Raw genomic sequence first — 18,913 nt, forward strand, 5'->3', positions numbered from 1 at the left:
CAAACATGTCATGCAAATCCAACCTGTTACTGATGGACCCTCAGCACCTGGTCAAGCTGATAATTTACTATAAAAACAAGAACATATGTTACACACCAAAAAGATTTCTTTCATAAAACAAATTTTAATGCTTCTGATAAATACAGATATCGTTATTTAAAAAAATAATTTATAAATCATACGTATGGCATATTTACACTGTATTCTGATCAGATCTTAATCCTTTCATTTAGTCCCGCAATCTAGCATAGTGACTGAGGTAGTTGAAGATACCAGATTATACTGGTGTTAGCGTTACTTAGAAAGAAGCAAGTAATGTTGTTGGAGGAAAGGTGTGTAGAGAGAAGAGGAAACATACACCTGCCTATTGAAAACTGGAGGGGATTGAATGTAATTAATTTTGTAGGTAAAGCTCAGAATTTAAGGTGAAAGGCAAGAATAATGAGAGAAGATGGAGAGGGATTATGGGAAACAAAGTGTGTAGGAGCAAAAAGTGGCAAGCTGTGGCAAGGTATAAATTTGATGTGGAAAAAGACTGAGAGTCATTTAAGGATTTTACAGTACAGAAATAATACCATACCATAATAATGGAAGATATTATTTACTCACATTGCTTAATTGCATAAAGTGTTGGAAACAGTACAGGAACTGGCACTGAAAGTTGTGGTTCTAATTTATATGCAAAAGGACTGTTAAAGGTGGTAATGAAAAATTATGGCAAAAAGCAGGATGGTGGGACAACAGAGGAAAAACAACATATAATTTTAAAACATAAATACAGTGTAATTTTCTATGCTTAATTTAAAATAAGAAGCAAATATGAGTATAGGAGAAATTGTCAACAACTTGAAAGTTAATTTTGAAATGGTATCAGAACAGCTAAAATATCTCAGAGGAATACCTAGTAATAGGATTGTGGAAAGAATTTAGAAGGAGAAAGTGATTGAGAGAAGAAAAAAAGGAAGAAATGGAAAAAAAATAGTCAATGCTTTTTGGCGAAAGAAGTATGGAAAATAATGTTGAAGGAATAATTGTGCCAAATGAAGAAGAGAAATTTGATTGAGATAGGCACAGCATCAATGAAGGGAGCACTGACAGAGAAGAAAGAGGAAGCAAACTTCATTTACTTCTGTAGTCATTGATTTAATTCCACCTAAACCAGTTAGGACAGATGTATGTTTTGATTGTGGGTGGATTCAAAGGGAAGATTTTAAAACAAGTGTGTAAGCAGTATCAAGAAGACTATTCTTTTCTAGGGTTTAGAAAACAGTCAAGAAAATGGTGAGGAAAGAACTATAAATAATATTTCTTTTTTCTTTTTTTCATTTTAAAGTACTACAGTATAGACTTGAAAGCAAAAGGAAAGTAGATAAAGGGAAAAGAACTTCTCTGAAGGACACAGGTGTTGAAATATGAAAAGAAATTAAGTTAAATATGTAAACTGGTTAATTAGAGGCAGGAAGTAGTGCAGTGTTAAAGGAGATAGTATTAAGTATAATGTGTACTGCAAAAAAGAGGTTGAAACTAAAAGAAGGGAAGCATAAGAGGAGTGTCTGGTGCATGAGTACAAAGCTTGATTGAATGATCTGCTGAATAATTCAACTTACTAACATTAAAGATCAGCTATCAGCTATGCAGATTTCCTATGGTTTTACTTCCTACGTTATTTTCTTCTTCTCCCTGCCCTTTCTCCCCCTCTCCTTTATCTTTTTTTCTTTTCAGCCCCCCAACACGTAACCTTAGTATGTATTGCCTTCCTCTTTTCTCATGATTCACTGTTTGATTTCGTGGGGCCAAGACTTGCTGCTTGGCTTGCAGGCAGACCAGTATGGTTGGCTGGTTAGTCAGAGCTGGAGAGTTTCCATGCACCTCTGTGGCCAACTATCAGCTGGGGAGTTCACGTGTTTGATATGGCTGCAGTTGTGATACACCCACCCAGGTTTCATTGCACTTTCTTCTTCTCTTGCCCAGGAAACCAAAAGAAGTTGGAGCCATTAAGATTATTGATTAGACTACTCCATTCTCTGATATTAATCTGAAAATCAGTTTTAGTGATACAGTTCTACAGTAGCTGTGTTTCCTATGGCTTTATTCAAAGATGAGATGGATGATTTGTAGTGCTTTCCTTCAGGCAATTAGCTAAGGAATAACGAACACAGAACTCGAGGACTTTTTTTTACTGATACGTTTTTTTCCCCCCACTAAAACATCCTCTAAGCAGGCAGCCACAAGTTACGTTAGCTGCTTTAAGTAGTTTCAGAACCATGTAGTTTAACATGCAAATGTTAATAATAATGAACGTCTCTGGGGATAATAACATGAAAAAGACAGATTTTATTACAGGGGAAAAGAAATGATTTGCATAGCGGTGCAAAAAACTTTGGATAGACTTCTGAAATTTACATATATATAAATTGATATGACTGAGGTAATCTGTGATCTGGTTTAGTTTAAGGTTAATATTTAAAATATTCTTTTTATTAGAACTTCAATCTGAAAGTTACTCTTCCTGGTTTGAAAGAAGACACACAAACCTGTAAAATAAGATTGCAGCCCGGTAAGTATCCTTAAAATATTTAGTGAATTTCTATTGGACTTTATTCTGACACTATTAATGAAATGCTTCTTCTCCCAAGAAAGCAGAGTATTTAGTGAGGCATAAACCAAAATATTCTAGCTCATCCAAGCAATGACTGAAACTAAGTAAAGCTAAGGGCATGTCATTCTTGGCAGGAATAACATCAAACTCACAGCCCAGTCTTGGCCATTATTCTAGCAGCTGGAATTTGCTAACTTGAGACTGATTTTTCACTTCCTTTTAAATAATTTAAATCTTTTTCTAACCTAGCACCACTGAATGAGTGAATTTCTTATCTTCTTGATTTTCTTCAGCATTAAGCCCTTTAACCTGTAATAATCTGCTTTGCCCTGTTCTTCCTGTAGAAAACGGCTTGTGAATGAATAAGTAGCTTGTTCAGTTTCTTACCCCAGCAGAGGGGGGCATACTTTAGCAGTTGGGATTGTGTCTGAAATTTTTAGTGTCATATGGTAGCTATACCATAAAAGCAGTATAGAAGTCTGTAAGTCCACTGCCTTTACCAGTATTTTACGTTTTGTGGATGTCTTGATACTGAGTGATGCCTCTTATCCCTTGTTACCTTTTTTTTTTCTGGATTTTGAAGATAAGGTATAGTTTGCAGGCTGATTTTTGGCCTCCCACATTATCAGTATCTTGACAGCTTGGCTATAAAAACTTGAGGTAGCAAAGACTGAAATCCAGTGTCTCACAGGTTGTCTAAAATATAACCACTATTCTGCATTTGTGTGTTTTTACAGGCCCTCCTCGTCAACTGAAGGTGAAACCAGATTCTGAAATTCTAAAGATTGAAAATGGTACCTCTTTCCCCTTCCAGGCTGAAGTACTGGATGAATCGGGAAATATAACAGCACAGCCAAAGCTGGTAGTCCAGTGTAAGGTAAACTGCATTTTATTACCTGTCATAAGGATTTTGATACTTACTTTTTCAACAGCTGTGAGAAGAGCCTATTTTGGATAGAATTTGTTATCTTTAATTATACTTTAGAAGTTCTGTGGCTTGGCAGCCATAACTGTGACTGTTGCCTCATCTGTTATTTGTCATTTAATAAATTTCAGAATCAGGAACCTGGCCTTAGCTACAGTTTTTAAGGTATCTTAGGTCATATTTGCTGTACGCAATTGTAAAATTTGTTCAGGAAATAAACTGCATACAGCTTACTTTTGATTTTTTATAAAGATGAAGATGCAATTCTAGTGCCTAAAAATAAGATAAGACTTACCATAAGTACTTATCTAAGTTCAGAAAGGATTGCAGGTATTGCTGTGGCTTTTAAAGTAAAATGCCTGTGCCCTTTTGGACCTAGATTTTATTTTTTAACTCAGGAAGGTGACTTTTTTAATTCTAATGAAATCAGTTTTCTGACAAGAACAGGTAAACAACTAAAAATGTCTTTTACCACTGCAAAATAGCCTACATTCCATTTACACTTGGAGTTTAAATTCTGTCTAATTTGTGATTTTTACCAAATTTATGAAAAGGAGTGTTAACAACCTCACTGAATTTATTGCCAGAATGGCGAAAGAGAGTAGTGTTTCTGTTTTAATATAAAACAGTTTCTCCCATACATCTCTTAATCACCTGCAAAAAAACATAGGTGTTGATCTTGCAGGCTTCTGGAAAACCAAAATCTATTACGTTTCTCTGTAAATAATCCTATTTATTTCTAAACTTGTACAAATAATCATTTCTAGAATAATCCTAGTTGTTCTGTAAAAGAAACCTGAAATTTAATTTATATTTTAAATAGTTTTTAGGTGCTTCAAATCTTCCTGTATATTCTGTGGACTGCAGTAATGCTGGAACAAACATTTTGACTGGTCCAGTTATACAGGTGCAGAATATCAAGAAAGACCAGATGCTGAAAGCAAAGTTTGAAGTACTTGTAAGTATTGATTGGGATGTTTGGATGAAGAAAATATTGAAAACAGCTTATTGTACTGTCTTGGTAGTGTACTGAAATCTTATATGAGTCAGCCCCTATAAGTTACTGTTTTAGTTACCATAAGCCTGATGATCAGATATCTGCCTTTTTACCTCTCTGAGAAGTCATGAAAAGGCAAAGAATTTTTTCTATTTCTTCTTCGCCTCCTATTCTTTATTTTTTAAATACCTGAAGTGTGTTGAAAATTTCGATTATTTCTGGGGGTTTTCTTTCCCTTTTAATTCCCTGGATCCTTTGAAGAAATTGCCTTCATTGCACAAGCATTTAGAGTCAGAATCTGTATGACAACACGTTCGCCAAAATTTTAGTGACGAAAGAATTTTTTTCAAAGGTTAAAAAGATCATTAGGTATTTGTAATGTTTCAGTCTTAAAGTTCTTGAAGTTTGAATTTTTTAAATGGCGTTTAGCATCCCAGTTCTCTGGTAGTCAGGAGAGCCACACTGCTGGACAAAATAGGACTTGTGGTGTTCTACTCTGGAAAATGTGTAGACAAATACTAATATGACGAGATGACCTATATGAAAGGATATTTATCATTACTCCTAAGTATTTTGTAAATTTGTAACTTAGTACTTTTGGAATAGAAGTGTTTTCTAAGCAGCCAGCATCCTTTCTGGTATCTGTTAAAAGATGTAAGTATTCTGACATATTCTTTCCATTTACTTTTGACAAATCAAGCTGATTTCATGTTTGGACACCCAATCACACCTAGTAATCCGGAGTAGTGTCATAGGCTATTATGGAGTGATATTTATGCATGTATGTATATTTAATATCTTAATTATGTATCTTTTTCTTTTCCGATTTATAGAATTGTAAAGATGTGCCACCAGTGGAAAAAATTATTAAACTTCTTCCTAGTAGTCATGTTGCAAGACTGCAGGTTTTAAGTATGGATGGACAAAAAGCTATTCAGATTAAACATCAGGATGAAATTCACTGGGTTGCTGGTTGTGCCATGCGCAACCTTATATTTCAGATGTATGATGAAGGAGAAAGGGAGATACACATAACTCCAGCTATGGCAGAAAAAGTCAAGGCAAGTACATTTGAGTAAACAGCAGTATAATATGGGCAGGAGACACAATGTTGATGGTCTAAAATCCATACACGTCAGACTAGAAAATGATGTTCCTCAGGGCTGTAATGGGAACTTCAGTCTCTGCTTAATCAATCTTAAAAAAGAGCTATTAAAATTATGTCCCTAATGACATTTAATGAAATGTTAAATAATGCTTCAGGGTAGTATTATGAAAAACAGGTTAATAGTTCCCAGTGCTTCTCCTAAACACAATAAAATAATTCCAGCATAGTTATGGTTCTTAAGGACTGGGATTTTCCCAGTATTTAGGACCCTTGTATAGACATGTTCCTTCATGAAGATTCGCTTACCTGTCTTACCCTTCTGTCTGTGTACATATGAGCCTACTACAAAGGTAGAGCTTTGCCAAATATGTGCTGCTTTTTTGTAGCGGTTTCTCAGAATCAAATTTTTCCTAATGCAAGATAAAGGAGAGAGACTTAACGTATGGGGTTTTTTTGTTCAGAGGCTTTTTAGAGTGATTTTCTGTATTTGGGAAAATAGCACTGGTTACTGTTCGGAAATGCACTGGCTTTTTGTTCGATGGTTCTATTGCCTGTATGTTAGTTAAGCATATTTGGAATGACAAGCAATGTATTATGTAGCTAGTCGTTAATAATTTAGCTTTTGATTAATTTAAGAAGTTTTCATTTTAGGTTAACTGGACACCTAGAATTAACAAAGAACAGTTGATTCAGGGATTATTACCCGATGTAAAAGTACCAACATCAGTAAAAGATTTACGTTACTGTCTAATTACTTATCTTGATGACCATGTGTCTTTGGAGAGTGCATTCACAGTCAGGTTTGTTCATTTGAAATATTTTTTTTATGAATTATGTTGTTGGCAAAGGATTGTAGATCTGTACTTTGGTGTAAAAAAAATCTTTCTACAGATGCTGAAATAATGAAAGCTGTTGGCAGATTAATAAGGGAATGTAGGTTTGCTTGTGTGGATGGGTGGGCGGCACAAGTTGTTTCACCTGTGTGAAAGACTTTATCAAGATCTGTTTGTATCCTGCCCTATAATCACTTTTGTGAGTATACATACACCAAAGAAGATTTTGCTATCTTTGAAAACTTTCAGTAAACATTAGCGTATAGAATAAATAGTTTTACAGAAGAGTAAAATCACTGGTTAGTATAGAGAAATATCACTATGAAGTTAATTGTTACCCTTACAAAGGTTATTACTTTGAAGCTAAGACAGTATTTATCTAGCCAAATGCTAGATGCCTGCATCTGGTATCTCAGTCAAAACTGACAGTCTGTAAATTGAACTTTAAAATTCCTTCTTTATCACTCTTAGTGAGTCTAGGCAGTTAGCTCTACTTACTGTATCTTTATATAGCGTTTTTAAAGATTAATCTGATTCTAAATTATTTTGATTTATTTCATGTGTTTTTAATATTTTAAAATTAGGTAATTAGTTCACAACACACTGATACCAGGAATAAATTTGCAGCAATTAACCATTTCATAGATCTGCAATAGAAAAGCCAAAATTATATGACCAAGCACTAAAATTCTATAAAATGTTGGGAGCATAATAGCCGTAAAAAGCTGTCCATGACGCAGCACTGTCAGAGACATAAAAATTTTCAGTTAAGTAGTATTTTCTGTTTTAAGAAGAGCAGAAAAGCAGACTGAATTGTTACCTCTTGTATCAATTCCTTGAAGAGAATTAGAAGAGTGGATTGATTTACTAAATATTTTAATACATTTTTGCTTGTCATTGAAAGGGAGTCTCAAGTCAGGGAACTTTATTAGGTTGGTGCAAAAATAATTGCTGTTTAAAACCATCAATTTTAAAACTGCATATCTCAGCTTTGAATAAAATGTTATTAATCAAAATAACTGTTAGAGTCTATGCATTTTTGCTAACAAGAAACAAGTCTGTTTATGCTGGTAGCATAGAATTCTGAGGTACTCGAACTGATGAATTCTTCAAAAGTGTTTTTGATTGCCACTTGGTTGTGGAAAACCTCTTGCAGGAAATTATTGAGATGCTTAAAAATATCATAATCAGTAGGAAAGAGGTCTGGTGAGTAAGCTGAGTGAAGTAGAGTTTTGTAGCCCAGTTTGTGCAGCGTCTGCCGAGTCATTTGCAAGACACTTGGTCAGGCATTCTCAACGGAGAAGAACTGGTCCTTTTCAGCTGACCCATGCTGGACATAAACATGGTGATTCTTGATGCATTTTGTTAATTTCCTGGCAGTACTTCTCTGCTGTGATGGTTTCACGAGGATTAGTGCAGTTGTAGTGGACTATTCCACTTGCTGATCACCAAGCAGTGACCATAACCTTCTTTTGATGCAACTTCAGTGTACGAAGTGTTTTGGTGCTTCACCTCACTACAGTGGTTGTCTCACAGAATCCATTTTTTGTCACGTGTCACGATGTGATCAAGGAATGGATCATTTTTTGTTGTGCAAAAGAAGCACAGAGCAGACTTCAGACTTTGATTTTCCAGCTGGGTACAAATGTCAAACAGCTGTTGAATAGACAGCATTCAGTTTGTCTGCAATCTTTTGAGTTGTTTTTTGTGGTTCATTTCAATAATGGCCTTCAAGTGGCTGTTGTCTTCCCAAAAGGATGTCTGTGACCCTTCTCATCTTCAAGGCTCTCATTTCCATTACAAGATTTTTGGAACCAGTGTCGAGCTATGCATTCGTTGACAGTCCCCTGGCTAAATGCTTGGTTGATTTTTTTGCAGTTTCTGCTGCTTTACATCCCCTTTTGAACTCATACAATAAAATCTCTTGAATTTGCTTTTTTCAATCTTTAATTTCACAGTGTGTCATAAAAAACTGAAAAAAGTGAAAACAAAAACATTAGCATGAATAAGTAGAGCAAATTTCATACTTTAAAATGACATAGAACATGAATACAGTTAAATAAAATTTTAATTCAGAATAAGCATTGCAGTTTTACAATAACAAAAGTAGTTATTTTTGCACCAACCTAATATTTAGGGGTTATTCTATTGTAGGTGTCAAAAAAATTAACTGGAGGTCACTCTAATTGGATTTTTAAAGCTTTCAGTGCAATTTTTAGCTTGGAACACACAGAAGAAAGAAAAATATTGTGTGGGATAACTCCTAAATAACATACAGGTGTCATACTCTTAAATATCTGGAGAGACAGTACATAACGTATGTTAAAGGTACTATGTAATTTGTGTCCACACGAGGCTTAATCCTCTAAATATGTGCAAGGATAAAAAAGAATTCCAATCACAAGTGAGCAATAAGTTCTGTGTGCTTTATCATGCCTTCTGTTATGTTATGAGTGATTACCTTTGTGAGAATGATTGTAAGTCAATTTTCATATATTGACTCAGACCACTTCCTGATGAACCCAAACACATTAAGTGTAAATTAAAAGGACCGAACACACTGCGGATGGGTGAAGAACTACAAAGTGAAATTGGTGAGTATTTGCATATCCTTCAGTTCATGTAAGATACATTTCTTTTTCGTTGCACCTTATTAGCCTGTTGTGTATACGGGTGTCATCAAGAGTGAATTATCTTCGCTTATTTAAATATAAAAAACAGGTTTACATTTTCATTCATGAAATTTTGACCAGCCTTCTCTAATTGCCATTTTACAGTTCTGGAGTTACTCTCTGATATGATTTGCCCTTGATTTTTACATTGAGACATTCATCAAACTGAGTTCAAATTGTAAATTTCTCTTTAGTTTCTCTCTACTGAAATCTTACAGGTTATAGCAGCATTCAGACTATTTCAAAGGCACCTACTTCAGTGTGAAACATTTTAAGGTTAACTTTAACCTAAGATGAAGCCATGTTAGGGATCAATGTTCTCAATCTCATTTGGTTCCTGTATGTAGTTACTACATGGTAGAGTAAGAAATTAAAAATTCTTACAGTATTCTGGGTCATTGAAAGCTTGTGTGTGAGCAAGGAGAAGCACATAGGACAAACTAACAGGTTGAAGAACAGCTTTCAATATTAAGGGTTTTTTTTCCTTTTAAATTTGTAGCATGAAATAATTTTTGTATTAAAAAATTGAGAAGCACAAATATTTGGTTTGAGTATATAGACATAAGGTTTTTTTATGCCCTTTTAATATCCACAAGATGAGAGGATCTTATCAATGTATATAAATGCCTGAGGACTAGGTGTAAAGAAGATGGAGCCAGGCTCTTCCCGCACAAAGCGAAACAGAGGGAGTTCCCCCTGAAAAGCAGGAAATACTTTTTCACTGTGAGGGTGACCAAACACTGGCACAAGTTGCCCAGATTGATTGTGGAGTCTCCATCCTTAAAGAGTTTGGAAGCAATCTGGCCATGGTCATGGGCAACTGCCTCTATTTAGCCCTGCTTCAGTAGAAATGTTGGACTAGGTGAATTCAGAGGTCCCTTCCAACCTCAGCCGTTCTGTAAATCAGTGATAGTCATGTCAGTATTCTCTGTATTGTGTGTGTGCTGCATGCATTTGTATTCTGTATGTTGTTAGTGTTTCATTAAAGCAGCTGCTGAGGTAATAATTTTAATCACCATCTTTTTTTAACAGAGGTAATGATTACAGATCAGTATGGAAATCAGGTTCAGACAGTGACATCTGCGTGTGTAAATTCCCTAGGAGTTGCTGGGCCTGGACTTGACAAATCAAATTTAAAAATAACTTGGCAGGTATTTATAAGATGTCATATATTTTATGTCTTTGTGATCTTTGTGTGGTAATTGTCTTAATCTGTCACAAAGAATTGAATCAAAGCTGTGGAAAGGTAGTCAAGTTAAACAGTAATTGATAAGCTGTGAGAAGATAGAGGCTTAAGGCATTAAAATCATATGATCCTGTTCTAATCAATACAGCAATGTCTGTTAAAAACCTTATCACTGCTGCAGCTATACAGTAAGGAGACCAGTTCACTTCATGCTGGAGTCAGGTTTTCTTTTTCTAGTCTATTGTTCTATATCTTTTCTTCTAACTAGTTTTTAGCCGTTTCTTTTGTGTTAGTTTATTGTGGTATGGTGGATGTTATGATCTTTTGAAGAACCTTGTATAGCATACTACTGATATATTGTCTGTCATAGTTTATTTTAAAATGCATTCTATACCTTTTAAAATATGTTAGATGTGATAAGTTGTATGTAACTTATACATTGAAAAACAAGTTCCTGAGAAAAGCTTGAGTTTGAAATTAATCGCTTCTTGCACAAGAAGTCACTTTAAATTTAACAAAAGGAACACAATTTGTAGTCTACTTTTTAGTCCACTGCCTCACAGTAAAGACACCGAATAGTGTCGAGAGGGATAAATATTAGACTATCATATTGAAAAGAATTAAAAAAATTGTACTTCTCTTTATTTGTTCTTGATAAAATCTTCTTTTTATTTCTCAATAGGAAAGTACTTTAACAATGATAGTAACAGGTATTCGGTTTAAACCTTGTGTAATTGGAAGCAAAGAATTGTGCTTCGCTTGGAGAGAATTTTCTGACTTTCTCAGACTAAATTTAACTGCAGGATTCCCTGCTAAATTGCAGTTTGTGGACTGGCCAGAGTTAGAAAAGGTAAGTTGAACATATTTTGTTTGGAAAAACACCATGGGGTCACAAATCAGTGGGTCTTTTATTGCCAGAAGCTCTTGGAGCACAGGACCCAGAGCTGAAAACCCTAATTTCTTAGTACTTCCAAAAATTGTCAGAACATGACAGCTATAGAGACATTCTTCATTCCATACAGGGTAACAGAACATAAGCAAAATTAAGTAAGTATTTTGCAGTTCAACTATATAGACGTTGTTTAAATGGGACTGTAGATGTGAAGCAGTTTTGATACAGTAGCTAATTGTATCTCTTTAACTGTTTATTCTGTCCCATTTGCCCTTCTGCGTGTGTATTTTTCTTAAACCTGGTGCAGCAATTTTACTGTGAGCTGGATCTTAACACTCATGCACTGCTCTTCACGAGGATACTGTCTGTAATGGTGGTACTTGTTGGCAGTGTAACTCTTCTTTATCTGTTACTGGTTTTTTTTGATGTTTAGGATGTAAGAAGACAGTCCCAAACTTACTTAAGTTTACAAATGTTTACAGTCAGAAAGTGAGGAAGGTAGCGCAGTACTTGTAGCAAATGAAAGGAGGTTGTGGAGAGGAGGGAGCTGGCCTCTTCTCCCAAGTGACTGAGGACAGGACAAGGGGGAATGGCCTGAAGCTCCGCCAGGGGAGGTTCAGGTTGGATATCAGAAAAAAATTCTTCACAGAATGAGTCATCGGGCGCTGGAACAGGCTGCCCAGGGAGGTGGTCGAGTCACCTTCTCTAGAGGTGTTTAAGGAACGGGTTGATGAAGTGCTTAGGGACGTGGTTTAAGGGAGTGTTAGGAACGGTTGGACTCCATGATCCAGTGGGTCCTTTCCAACCTGATGATTCTATGAAAAGGATGGAGATTTTTGGTACCACCCATTTATTTGTTTGGTTTTTTTTTTTATGTGTCAATGTTTATGTTGGCTATTCAGATGATAGTGCTGAATTTGCAGCAGAAAGCAAAATAGGAAAGTGGAAGCAGGTAGAAGAACATGGATCTCTGAGTAGACTACAGGATTAAAGATTGGTATGCCTATCAAAAGGTTCAGTTAGTATCACAATTTTTGATTCTCTAGAAAGCTGTCAAGGTATATCAGAAGATAAAAGGTTTAGACAGTTTGCTCTTTCTACAAGAAAACTGATAAACTTCTTCAGAAGCATGTCCTTCCTTTTACTCACATAAACACGAGTAACCCATGCAATTCCATTCAAGTATTGCATTTCGTAATGACAAGAGAATGTAAATGGGAAAACTATAGAAATACCTCATGGAGTTTTACAATTCTGTAATGGTATAGCTGTTATGGGAGGTAAGCACTGTGGAAAAGGCAGACGCTATTGCTTTAGGGATTCCTGACCTGCTATGAATGTCTAATACAGCCAGAACAGAATAGTATAATGCATTTGTATCTTTTCCAGCCTGTTGCGGTGATTAATGGTAGAGAATTGCAGAAGCCCCTTATTGTTCAGCTGTGTGATCAGTGGGGAAATCCATCTCCTGAACCTAATGTCAAAATCAGCCTTACAAAGAGCAGCAACTTAAAGGTAAGCATAGACTTTATTATGTGAACTTTGTTTAACACCAATTTCTGTTGTCATGTCTAAGTTATCTTCTTCTTTTTCAAGATGTTTCTTCAAAAGTTAATAAAATATTGTAAGGGCACAGAAGAATAATTAATCTCATAATAGAATGTCAATGAGTAATGTAAACAGGACAGGTATCTCAGCTCCCTTTCATTATAACAATCACAAATACAATAACAGTCCAATAGTACGGTGTCCAAGTGTATTTAGTATACATTTGAGATCTTCCACTAAACCTTTCCCCCGATTCTGCATGCTTACCACGCCACTCCATCCTCCACTTTATCTGAGGTAATTTACTGAAAAATAATAATGATCATATGGCCCAAACTGGAATTTTTATCTGGTGGTTCCTGAATGCATGGCTTACCATCTGTATGTGAAGCTAGTCAGCAGGGCTTGCTCCCTATTTGATTATCTCCATGCGAAGTGTTGGTGATATAAACTAATCTAAAATAATAGGATGCAAATCTAACCCAAATTTAAGTGGTTACTGTCCTTTCCACGTGTGAAGTAGGAGTGTCAGATGTTCTGCATGTTGGTCTGTACAAAGAAAGGAGTTTGACAAAATACTTCATGACAATTTTGGTTCAAGTTATTGCGGGGCGGGGGGGACCTGTCAAATGTTTCTAACTGTCAGTGCAGAGACTTTCATGTTGAATGTGTACATTATCAACACAGGATATATTTATCCACCTCTGGATGTGACATCTTTTCATGCGAGGCTGGCCTTGGTCCCTTTTTGTTCCCATTTGCCATCATTTGTGTCCCTCGGTTCTCTCAGAACACACAACAGACAACAACTTCCTTTTGCTCATCTCCAAGAACTGTACCACAGCCACACCTTTCCCCAAATTTAGCTATGCTCCCATTACTTATTTTTATTGGATTTTTTTTTTTTAAGGATATTTCGTTTTATGTTGAACATTTTTCTTTTAACTCTTTTGAATCTCTTGCCATAGAAGCCTGCCTGATCATTTGGGATTTTTTTTTTGTTTGCCCTAACTATTGCCTCTATGATGGCAGCTGCAGCTCCTCAGAGTTTCTAGTTATATTGTTCTTGAAAGTACATACAGCCTTGACAGTAAAACTATGTGACTGTGCTGCTCTGTCTTTTCAGATGATATGCCTTCCTCCGGGAAGGACCAGCACCATGTCATAGAAAGTCTGTATGCTCTTTATCCAAGTGGGATGTGTGCAGGAGAAAGTATTCTAAAAGCCAAGGTGGATCATTGTTATGATGTCTTCATTTCAGTGCACTCTTCCAGAGCTTAAAACCAGCATAATTTCTAAGACTTAGTTTCATGCATTAGCAGAGCAACCAACTGCTATTTGCTGAACAGACATTGGATTAGTATTCATCAATATTTTTGAGAACCTCTTTTGAGAAATGTCTTGCCTTGGTATTTCAAATAGGTTGTATGCAACCTGAAATTTGTGCTGAAGTAGCAAAGGAAAAGCAATTTAATGTCAAACACTATTCAGGTAATGAAAAATATTTGCATCACATTGTTGTGTCATATCATCAATGAAAAAGTTGATTTCCCTTGTTAGAGAGGAGTTCATTACAGAAGAATTCAGAATGTATCCATGGCTTGCTTTGCTGTCCTCCAAACTTTAAAGCTGCTGTCTGAGGTTCTTTTGATACATTGACAAGGCATTTCTTAGCTGGAGCTAAGGCAGCACGCACACACATATGCATAAAAAACAGCTTCAGCTTATTTTAAGAATATATTATGTTCTTTAAGATTCACATCTGTTTCTACAAAAAGACATGCATTCTGTATCTGCTGCACTGGAGTGCATAGTTTCAAAACGTTCTAGTTGATGAGGGAAATGAAGTGATAGCTTTTCTGCCATTTAATATGTAAAGACAGGTATGACTTAATGGTACTGCCAGTCATAAGGGTTCACTTTCAGTGCGAAGAAAGTAAATGCAGCAAAGACAGAGTGTGTAGATGAAACATCTTGAGGAACACCAGTGAGTTAAAGGAGAGTTGTTTCCTATCAATGAGATACAATGATAATTCCTTGAAGTCAAGAGTAGAATTTATGTTGACTTCAAAAGACTTGGAATCAGACCTATTTAATGTGCTAGGTAAATAGGAATCGTATAAGGCATTTGTGGTATTATCCTAAAGAAACACTGACAAGAAGTTACCTATCACTATTAGAGTTTGGTTAAATGCCGTTTCTTACATTATAGAGATTAGTTCTTGTTTGTCATTGAATTTTGATAAATAAGGCTAAATAAGGATAAACAGGTTGTCTATCAGTCTTGCAGTTTTGGCACTGTGAATATAATGGGGGAAGAGGGAGAAAAACACAGATCTTTTAGTTGTTTTTACTACAGTTGTATAATTCTTTAATTTTTACTACCTGGAAATCTCTATGAAGACTGAAGAAACAGTAATAAATAGTATGTAGAAGGTTTTAGTATATAGAAAATATACTCAGATTAACATGTGCAGTGGATGGCATGGTAGCATCAGTAGCAATTAAAGAAATAACATTAACAAAATATTTGAACATGTTCATGAAAAGAAATATCCTTGTTCAGATAAAGTTATTGTCTTCAAAAACTGGCAGAGAAAATTCTGAAACCTCTTAATACTGTATTCTTAACAGTGTATCTTTCTGCATTTTAGAGTGCAAAAATACGAAGAAGTTATTGCTCAGATGGGAAGACAGTATGTAGGCAAATGAGATACACAATTTATTCTAGGCCTTGATATTCCTTCTGTGTTATTGAAAAAATAAAAAATTATTTTTTTTCACAGGTTGTTTCTTCAAACCAGCAACATAAAACAGATGAAGATGGTAGGGCTAACCTGGGAGTTATTAGTATTCATGCATCTAGGTAAGTAGTGAAAACTATGTGGAAAAACATGGATTTCTGAAATGCTGCTTACTTAGATGTATTTAGGCCACACATTTCATAAAGTACTTATGAAGAATCAATCTGTAGCTAAGGTCAAATGTTTATGATTTATCTGGTCTTCCACCAGCACGTAGTGAGCTTTAAGAAATTAATTGCTTAACTAAATAAAACTCAGTAGCTGCTTCTTTTATTGTTTGAGAAACTGCTTACTGTAATTTTCTCAATCCTGTGTTTTCTGGCCATGGTAAAATACAGCTGATAATTGGCAACCTGTACCTAGTGCAAGTGGTGTTACAAAACACTTAATGTTTGAAATGTACAGAGTTTAGTGACCAGATCCAGACACTGTGCTTTCAAAGTAGGAGCATGTTTTAAGAGTATTGAAACCCCACTTCCTCTGGGTGCTAGCCAGTGTTTTAAAGGATTTAAATGTCCTTAATGAAATGTCCAAAAATTTTTATACATGTGTATTCATTTTTGCTTATTTGCAATAGAACTAATGAAGTCCCATTTCCTGCAGATAGGTGCCCTCTGGCTCCTCCTTCTTCATGTCAGTCACTCCGGCTCCCCTTACCGTGTCCCATCTGGCTTTTCAAATCCATAATTTTATATCCTACTTCCCTTCACAGTTCTGCTGCCCACTCCCTGTATCCCTGAGCTTTTCTCACAAGGCTAGGGTGGCTTTAGATAGCTTAGAAGCTAGCAATAAGTGCTTGTTCTTAAACTTTTGAGGTATTTCATAGCAGTTAATATTTTTGCATTCATATCTGCAGGATTTGACCCATAATATTATTTTACATTTGAAAGAAAATCTATTTTAAACTGAGCACTACCATTTATTTGTGATGCCCAAGTCTTGGTAGAAGGATGATGATTTTTAGTTATCAATATTTTACTGGAGGTTAGAAACAGGTGTGCTCAGTAGCAGCATTGTACATTTTATGGCATAATCGAAAGTTGATGGGGAATACAGCCTCTATGCTTCTAAATATCATATTCCCAGTTCTGTTTAAAGACTTAAATTTCAGGGGTTTAGTACTATTTAAATAAAAGAGTTATTCTATAGTAATGAAGTCATTAAATACTTGGAATGCACTTTGTTAGATGTGAGTTGTACGCAGATTCACTCTTTGGAAACTGTCAGAGCAGAATGATTCTTAGACAGCAAACCTTACTGTCTTCTGCAACTTAACAGCTGTAGTTCCTAGTGTCTTACAGAGAGGCAATGAAACATCATCAAGCTGATGAATATTAAAGTAATAAATTAAATTTAATAAGCAATTATCTTAAGAATATATTAAACTTATGCTCTTACTTGTCTGACTTTGCATTAACATATGCTTTTTTTTCCTTCCTTTTACTACTGTTAACTTTTGTTTTATTTTACTGTGCTTTTATGTACGTGATTCAGACTTAGTCTGTTGAAAGTTGTCTTTTTGGAGGCAATGTTTTATACAAGTATTTATGCTTGATTTATATTTCAGAGGAGAACACACTTTGCAGCTTAAAGCCTTATACAACAAGACCGCATTAGATTGTCCTGTAATCACATTAAATGTCCTGCCTGATCCTGAGAAACCTGTCCGTTTGAATGTTAAATATGACAAAAACACTTCTTTTCCAGCAGGAAGTACCTTCCCTGGTAAGTATAAGGAATCTTTGGTGGAAACCAATCACTCGAGCTTTGTAAACCTATGTAAAACTATTTTGATGATTCTCCTGGTGTATTTTCTCTACCTTTTTTCCCAGTCAGTTTTCTCTGTTCTTTTTAACAGCCATATCTGAGGTGATTCAGTAATGCTTGAAGAGAAAAGATATATGCATCATCTTTGGAAAGCATTTCAAAAGACCTCTTATTTATTTGTTCAGAATTATTTGCTTTATTTGTCTATACATGGTAAAAGTTGAGAATCTCTTCTCCATCCTCAGTGAAACACGATATTTCAGGTTTTGATCTTCCCAAAAAATGATCTGAGCTAGTTCATGCATGTTTTCTCTCATCTCATTTTCTGTGGAGTAGTTACAAAGGAGGTAGCTGTGAAATTATAGGCCAACTGTGAGCCAAGAGAAGCAAAAAGTGATCAGAAGAACACCAGGGACAGTAAGAAGTATTATTCTTTTTTGCTATAGTCTCTCAAAAAAGGATGATCTTTGCTTTCTAACTAAGGCTGCTGAGTCATAAAAGAAAAAACAGTATCTCTTGTTATATCCCAGTAGTATTCTCAATAAGGAAAACAAATAAAGAAAAGCAAGTTATGACCATGAGGAAACATCTTTTGCTAAAAGCAAATCAGAATTTGAAAGATCTGCTTGTTCCTATGAGGAAACTTTGATGTGAATGAGACCTATACTGTCTAATTCCACTAATCAGGAAATAAGTCTTCTTTACGATAACCATGGGAGATAGAATTCTGAATTTGCCAATGAAGTCTAGAAATTTACTAGCCCTTCTTCCAGAAAATTTTCGTGTCTAATTTGCAGTAACACTATTTGCATTATGCAACCATGATGCAAAGATATTCTTCCTAAAGCTGCAGTTCTGTCTAAACAAGTTAAATAGAAAACAGGTAGTTTCTGTCACTTTAAATAGAATAAGGAAGGCAAAAAAATACTTCAGTAACAATTTATTGTAATTAATACCAAAAAAACACTTGGGACTTGGGAAGTCTGCTGTATTTTGTCGGTGGTACCAGTGGAGGAATGCAAGGCACTTTCCAAGCTTTTTTTAATTCCTATTTGATCCCCTCCTTGGTTTGAAAAAAAAGGAAAAAAAATTAAAAAGCCAAGTTTGAGTCTTCAGCAGATGATTTTTATACCTATTTGATGAAGTAAATACTAACAAATTTCCCATACTGAATGGTATCCATTAAAGAATTAGTGATTTCATACCTGAGTTAATTTATAAGTTACTATCTCTGATGTGCTAATCCAATTTGCAGTTTTCAAAAGTTTCAAGAGAGGTCAGGGGAATTTTTGATCATAAGATGTGTTTTCAGTATTGTTCCACTGTTGGAAGGAATATAAAGAGTATAAGTCAGTTGGTACATGGACAAATGTAGAAATGGAAGCAGGTTGGGAACCACGTTGACTTTTGTACAGGAAGGTGGTGCCTTGCAGATGTTTGGAGGAGTTTGCAGTTGCATGAAGGGGAGTGATCCTGCTGATATAGAGTACTTGGTTTCTTAGAGAGTTTTTGACAAGTTCCTTAACCAAAGGCTCCTAAAGCAAACTGTTATGCAACACTGTCCTTCCTACACTTCAGTCTT

General features: G+C 35.4%; 1 protein-coding gene across 2 annotated transcripts in view; it reads left to right on the forward strand.

Annotated features, from left to right (window-relative positions):
- SMCHD1 (structural maintenance of chromosomes flexible hinge domain containing 1) overlaps positions 1 to 18,913 on the forward strand; it is an 85,912-nt gene that overhangs the window by 41,524 nt on the left and 25,475 nt on the right. For both annotated transcript variants that reach the window (XM_054059492.1, XM_054059493.1), the window contains exons 22-32: positions 2,485 to 2,557; positions 3,337 to 3,476; positions 4,348 to 4,482; positions 5,355 to 5,582; positions 6,281 to 6,429; positions 8,968 to 9,056; positions 10,167 to 10,285; positions 11,003 to 11,170; positions 12,602 to 12,727; positions 15,547 to 15,626; positions 17,132 to 17,289. In XM_054059492.1, coding sequence (XP_053915467.1) covers positions 2,485 to 2,557; positions 3,337 to 3,476; positions 4,348 to 4,482; positions 5,355 to 5,582; positions 6,281 to 6,429; positions 8,968 to 9,056; positions 10,167 to 10,285; positions 11,003 to 11,170; positions 12,602 to 12,727; positions 15,547 to 15,626; positions 17,132 to 17,289 — 1,465 coding nt within the window. The remainder of the gene's footprint in view (positions 1 to 2,484; positions 2,558 to 3,336; positions 3,477 to 4,347; positions 4,483 to 5,354; positions 5,583 to 6,280; positions 6,430 to 8,967; positions 9,057 to 10,166; positions 10,286 to 11,002; positions 11,171 to 12,601; positions 12,728 to 15,546; positions 15,627 to 17,131; positions 17,290 to 18,913) is intronic.

The sequence above is a fragment of the Cuculus canorus genome, chromosome 2, assembly GCF_017976375.1.
Source record: "Cuculus canorus isolate bCucCan1 chromosome 2, bCucCan1.pri, whole genome shotgun sequence".
NCBI lineage: Eukaryota > Metazoa > Chordata > Aves > Cuculiformes > Cuculidae > Cuculus > Cuculus canorus.